A 7,191-nucleotide genomic window follows, 5' to 3' on the forward strand; every position below is an offset into this window, starting at 1 on the left:
GCTATCAAGCATTGGAAGAGGCTGCCCAGGGAAGTGGTTGAGTTACCATCCCTAGAGATATTTAAAAGATGTATCAAGTGTGGCGCTTAGGGACATGGTTTAATGGTGGACTTGGAAGTGTTAGGTTTATGGTTGGACTCGATGATCCTAAAGGTCTTTTCCAACCTAAATGATTCTATGATTCTATGAAAAGGATAGGGCATCCACATTTGCCTCAAATTACCAAGAAGTCTGCAGTTTGCTCTTGACTTCAGCATTTTTAGACAAATGTTTTTGGCAGGTTTCTGCACTTGTGTGGGATCACACATGAACGTCTGCATTGCTGAAAATTATCTGCTCCAACACTAACAGAAGAGAGAACTGAAGAAGCTTCATATGCACAGTATTTATTGCACTGAATCTGAAGATATATTTGATCTCTTCTACAGGTGTATCAAGGTACCTAAACTGTTTGGTCATTATTGCTCTAAGGGAACAAGATTCTATCAAGATCCTGCAGATCTGACTCCAAATGCAACTGCTCTTACTGAAGACAAGCATCTCCCCAGAGAGAAAAAAAAAAAAGCCTGAGGAAAATTCATGCACACAAGTAAAACACTGGACCATACAAAGAAAGCGACAACTCCTGATTCAAACCACAGGTATCAAATAATTTCCTACAGACCTCTTTACCTAGCAGGAATAAAATAAGGGTCCATAAAAAGATGACAACATGGTTTTAGCCCAAATCTCCTGACGGCAAAGAGAAAGTCTGGGTTGCTATTTCCTTCTCCAGCAGATTTTACATTAACATTCTTTTCTTTCACCAGCGGTCTCTTTCACCGACCCAGTCAGTCATACTGAGCTACCAAAATCTGTAAGAAAGTCTCCCTCCTTTGAGGAAGGTGGTCATACATGCATGCTGGTACTAAAGTTTTTAACCCTGGTTTATAGCTAAAGTTTAGCTTCAGTAGCTAGTTTGTTTTTCCCCATCATTGAGTGCAACTTTCATTTCTGGCATAAGTAAATGAAGTGTGATTAGTACAATACAAATATAAATCAACATTGTTAGGAAAACTTTAGACAAATCACAGTTTCACTGGAATATAACTTAGAAGCTTTGCTAAATCATGCAGATGGTTTTAAAATCCTTCCGCATCTCACCACAACTTCTGATGTGGACACAAGTTGTTGTACTTCAGTTCTGTGAATTTTCTCACACAGTGTATGCAGTTTTAACTTTTCAAATAGTACCTAGAGTAAGAAAAAAAATATATAAGAGAAATGTTTCAAGTGCTGAAACAGAAAGGAAAATTATTTGCTGCCTGAACTGAAGTCTAGAAAACAGATTTCAAGGAAAATAGAGCATACTGTAGCAAAGAGAACTAACACAGAATTGAAAAGATCAAATCTTTATTTTTGAGCTATTGAAAAAGTAGTGTATTTACTAAAATCAAATGCATAATTTATGTAAATATATTCAAATACAGATTATCCAACATTGCCAGATTTATGGAAAAGCTGGTATGTCCTCCATTAAAATCAGAAAATAAGATAATTAATATTGAAGAAAAAGAATTATGAAGTTGTACGGACAATTTTATATGCTTTATAATTCTTCTCTATTAATAACAATTTACAGAACTTACAACTTACATAATAATATAAATATTACCTCTCTGAGTTGACTACTGCTGGTCAAAAGGAATCGTTCTCCAGCAACTTGATGAGCTTCCTGTTCAAGCTCTTTGAGTCGCAACTATACATTAGTACATCAGAATTATTCTGTTTATATTATTATTTTCTTTAATATCTGCTACTTCCTAGCTTAATGAGTATATTGGAGTTCTATTTAAAAATAGGGTACTTGATAATGTGTAATCATTGCTGGCTATCAACATTTTATTTAGTAGATTGCTTATATACTCTTTAATCTTTATTTCTTCATGACCTGGGAAGGGGATTTACTATAGTAAAAAGTACCAAAATTTGTGGGAAAATAATTTAGGTTACTGAAGACTATAGAGATTTGTGAGAAACAGAGCTATGCAAATTATTCTAGTAAATTAATAACCTGTGGACCACTATGATTATGTAGTCAGATTTTATGCTACAAAATAGGATTCTCTTGTAGCTATTTTTATAAATGGGGAAACGGCAAACTTGGAACTCTCAGAATACGTAAGTTGTAAAGAGTATTTTATTTACAAAAAGAGATAGAAATATCTATCACTTCTCAGGAAGATGGTTACTGATAACTCTAAGTTCAGAAAGAGTCATTACAATTTTTACTCTACAACACATAACCCAAAAGGACCTGTGCATTTTGCAAAGCAATCTCAGTTCCGGGGCAAGGCTAATGAAGCAAATGTATCTTTTTTGCTTGCCTAAATAAACATGGAAGTATTCTAAAATTTAAATATCATTACTTATGTTTATAATAATAAAAATACTGGAATCCCCAAACTGTCATGTAAAATGTGACAAAACAAAAAGCTTCCTCCTCTTTTTAATCAGTTATCCTCAGTAAAAGCAGAAAGATGATGCTATACAATTTCCAAAAGGAAAAAAAAGACAAAATTTACCCCCAGAATCTCTGATGTTTTTTTCAGTTCTTGTTTGTTCACACGTATTTTGTGTGTTTCCATCACTGTAAATACAATTATATACTGAGAACACTTACAATTGACAATTCGAGCCCCACGTTGGGCGCCAAAAAGGACTGTCGTGGTTTAACCTGGCAGGCAGCCAAATACCACGCAGCCGCTCACTCACTCCCCTCCCGCCCCCCAGGGGGACGGGGAGAGAATCGGGAGGTTAAGAGCGAGAAAAACTCGTGAGTTGAGATAAAGACAGTTTAATAAAACAGAAAAGGGAGAATAATAATGATAACGATAAAATATACAAAATAAGTGATGCACAATGCAATTGCTCACCACCCGCGCTGACCGATAACCAGGTAGCGATCGGTACTTCCTGGATCACGCCTACCATTCATATACTGAGCATGACGTCACATGGTATGGAATACCCCATTAGCCAGCTGAGCTGGCTGTCCTGATGATGTTCCCTCCCATCTTGTGTACCTAGCTCAGTCAGTAGGCATGGGAGCTGTCCTTGGACTAGGAGGGTACTTAGCAACAACTGAAAACATCAGTGTGTTATCAACATTCTCCTCATACTAAATCCAAAACACAGCACTAGCAAGAAATTTAACCCTATCCCAGCCGAAACCAGGACAACCTTACATGCTTCTTAGATTGTAAAATGGAAACTCAAACTCATACAGCTGTTATGAGGCTAAGATAACATTTAGTATTCTGAGGTATAACATTCTACTTGAGCATAGTCAGCAGCTGTGTGAAAATAGTGAAGATTCATATTTTGAACTGAACTTTCATACCTGCCAGAATTTTGATAAGTGGAAGCTCTAACGTGCAAAATAATTTCCACAAACCTTGAACCTGTAAAGCAAGATACAAATAAATTCTTCAGTATCAGCCAATTTTAATCTTAAAACATATAGCAGTGTCATTACATGGATCTATTTTCCAGTAAGCAGTATTCCACTTTCTGTTTAATCCCCTTTTATATGACAACACTGTTCATGGAATGAAATACTACTTACTGTGAATTATAGAATCTAAATGCTGTAGTCCATTATCATTTCATTTTGTGGGGAACAGTAATACATTTTGTAATAGTAATCATTTTGTACAGGAATAGCAATAAAGAAATATACATACCTCATTTTTCTAAATGGTTTATTTTTAGAGCAAGCTCCATTATAATAGGACATACAGTTATCCCTTTTTCTTTATTCACTTGAACAATTAAGCAACCATTCAGAATTCATAACTTTGTTTTCATTAGGAAGAAAATAAAAGATGATAGGGTTATGTACCCAATTTAGTTACAAAGAACAGGAAGTCTGTTTCTTCTCTAACTACTGAAGCAACCAGACAGCAACACTTGTCTAAAAACTTCTCCCATTGGCTGGCTCTCAGTGTTTCTTTGGTGTTTCCCTGTTGCCTTCCTTCACACATTGTTTCATCATACTGCTGGGCCACTTAGATATCCAGATTAATATGGCTCCATCAACTAATGGTCTAAGCCCTACACTTGCTACCATCAACTTCAAGGAAAACCCCTAGGATTCTATGATGTACCTTCCACCAGAACCTGAGCATATCCCTAAATTCTGACACTTTTCCAAGTATATGATTACAGGGAGAAAACACACACAAAAAACACTAAAAGACTAAAAGACTTCTTGAGACGCATTCTGAACTGCAATAAGGGCTAACATAGAATAAAATAGTTCACTTTGGAAGGGACCTACAACGATCATCTAGTCCAATTGCCTGACCAATTCAGGGCTGACCAAAAGTTAAAGCGTATTATTACCGGCATTGTCCAAATGCCTCAAACACTGATAGGCTCGGGGCATCGACCACCTCTCTGGGAAGCCTGTTCCAGTGTTTGACCAGTGTTTGGCTAATACAACCTACAGCAAAAGATACGCTGAGAGTTTTTGTGCCCAAGGAATACATCGAAAAAAACCAGCTACACTCTGTTTTAACTCTGCTAATACTTTTTAAACTGTTTCATATAGCTTTAAAATACCAAAAGAAAAGTCACAATATTCTGAACATTTCCCGTTCTTAGAATCTTCATCTAAATATTTAGTTAACTGTTGCAGAGGAAAAGTTTTTTCTAAAGATTAACCTTGAGACTAACCATTTCCTTCTTCTGGAAAAAATGGCAAATTTGACGGGCAACTTTATTTTACATGTTGACCAGCATTGTAAACCAGTAATGATGGAAGCCTTCTATTTAACTCGAGTAGAGATGCTGATTTGAATGAGAAGCACATCACTAACTCTCTTTAGTTCATGATAATACCTCCGAAGTTATATCTGAGTAACTACTTTTTATATCTTACCTGTAAGTCATGAGCAAGGTCCATCATTACATTATAAAGCTTCTCCAAGTTCACACCTAGATTTTGATACTGATATAAATAAATAAAAAATCATAGTTTTAATGCTAAAATAAAGATATTTAGAATACTATCTATTTAGAAGAGATTAAACTGTATAAATATATTTTTCTGTATGTCTCCTGTTATATTTATTTTAGTAATGTTCTTAGACCTCTGACAAACACAATTCATGAACAGAGCAGAATACTCAAGATTTTACCTGTTCCTTTATTTACATTTTGCAGAGACCGAGTATGGAGAAATAGTATCACTACACTGCCTTTGACATTGTAATCAGAATTCTATTACTACTTGAAAAATGAGGAAAAATTCCTTGCAATTTTCTTTCTCCTATCAGTACTGCCGCTCTTCTGGGCCTGAACTATTTACTTCCTTCCCTTCTGTTCCAGAGGTGTTCTGCACAGAGCCATGCCACCTCATTCAGTTGGCTAGACGACCATTTTGAAATGCATACAGACACTGAGAATATGATCGTTAGCTCCAAGAACATGATCACTGAAAATAAACTTAATGTCAATCTATTAAATTTGTTTATCGGGCTAATACACAAAATGTAAACCATAAAGTGCTGCTTTTCATTACTAAATTCCTGTGAGGAAAGATGGGAATGTGAAAAATGCTGCAGATGTACATTTTCTTTCCTGCAGCGTGTAACTTCAATGATGGCTGAACAACCAAAATTACGGAATAAATTTACATCCAAGCCATTAAGTGCAAAAACATTAGCACTGTCCCGTAAAATTCCTGAGCCACAAACCATACAACCTAGGACAGCATTCCAGAGGACTAAAGTTACGCACTTGCCTGTCCATATACTCTTCCCCAAGAATCACATACTGGTCTGATTGGAGGCAGGAAAATAGGTTACACGGAATTAAGTATGACATGTTATGATAGTTCTTATTTTTTTATATAAAATAGTGAAATTAAACTAAGGGTTATTTGTGTAAAAAGAGGCATTTACTCTGTGTTGATAAATACTCCTGAGGATATAGCTGAAGTATTGGGCCAACTTGGCCACAATACTTTCAGACAGACATTAAGAAATGTCAGATAGGCTAAAGAAGAGAACAAAAAACAATAGTACGTTTAGAAAACATGACCTACAGAGAAAGACATTAATCAGATTTATTTAGTTTAGAAGAATAAGTTGAAGGAAGAGAACATAACAGTTTTTATAAAGAGAATCATATATCAATTATTTTCATGTCCACTAGGTGTAGAACAATTGGCTTAATGGAACCTGCTTAATCTGCAGACTAAAAATTTCTTCATGAAGTTAGATAGCATCTCTAAGGGACAGTCCAGGTTTTGATTGCTTCAAAAATATGTTTAGTATTTTCTTGTTTATCTCTAGATTGCAGACTTCATTGCTAAGTGCATAAAAAAAATTTATCAGTTTTTAATCCCATCTCCTCCTAGTTTCATCAAATGACTCACAGTTATAGTACTGCAGGATTTGCTGAATAGTACCTCGGAATTCGCTTTACCCACTGCCCTCATAATAATTTAGAAAACTGCTAGTATAGCACCCTTCAGTCTTTCCATCTCCATCTTAAATCACCACAAATTTTTCCACATCCTCCTTATAAAGCAGCTGTTCCATCCTCTGACCTTTCAGAAGCCCACTATGCCTTTCTTGAAACACAGAGACCAAAACTGCACAGTCTTCGAGACGGGGGTGCACCAAGGTTTTCTATGACAAAAAAAATCATGTCCCTTTTCTTGTTCTCAATACCTTTCCTTATAGTGCCTATATTTTGTTGGCTTTTTGGCTGCAATAAAACTGGCAACAATGATTCCAAGATCTCTTTGTAAATTGAAACTACTCTGCATGCATTACTTTCAATTATGCTCACTCAATTTAGTGAGATCCTCTAGAGTTTCATACCCTAAGCTCAGCATCTGACTATCCAAAAAGGTAGATGTGAAATTCATTTGACATAAGGTATTGCTTTAATAAGGGTAATTAAGACTTTTAAGAAAGATTCTAGTATAGTTCTGGTTTTATATAATAAATGGGAAGGAAAAAAGAAGAAAAAAAATCCCTGAAAGAAACAACTGACGAGAAGTCTGACAGGGAAAACCTGCATTAAACCCCGTAAGACTATGGAATTTTGAGCAAGTACTGAAACTCAGAATGCAAGACAATTATCCCAGACACAGTGCAGTACTGATTGCAGATTCCTGGCCATGACAATTGGGGG

At 35.8% G+C, this 7,191-nt stretch overlaps 1 protein-coding gene across 1 annotated transcript in view; it reads right to left on the bottom strand.

The window, feature by feature from the left end:
• POLN (polymerase (DNA directed) nu) overlaps positions 1 to 7,191 on the bottom strand; it is a gene marked incomplete at its 3' end in the record, with an annotated part of 25,641 nt that overhangs the window by 2,052 nt on the left and 16,398 nt on the right. Inside the window, exons 7-11 of the mRNA XM_009586948.1 lie at positions 4,925 to 4,993; positions 3,383 to 3,443; positions 2,565 to 2,629; positions 1,655 to 1,738; positions 1,144 to 1,233 (exon numbers count right to left, since the gene is read on the bottom strand). Coding sequence (XP_009585243.1) covers positions 1,144 to 1,233; positions 1,655 to 1,738; positions 2,565 to 2,629; positions 3,383 to 3,443; positions 4,925 to 4,993 — 369 coding nt within the window. The remainder of the gene's footprint in view (positions 1 to 1,143; positions 1,234 to 1,654; positions 1,739 to 2,564; positions 2,630 to 3,382; positions 3,444 to 4,924; positions 4,994 to 7,191) is intronic.

This window comes from Fulmarus glacialis, unplaced genomic scaffold, assembly GCF_000690835.1.
Source record: "Fulmarus glacialis isolate BGI_N327 unplaced genomic scaffold, ASM69083v1 scaffold19450, whole genome shotgun sequence".
Taxonomy (NCBI): Eukaryota; Metazoa; Chordata; class Aves; order Procellariiformes; family Procellariidae; genus Fulmarus; species Fulmarus glacialis.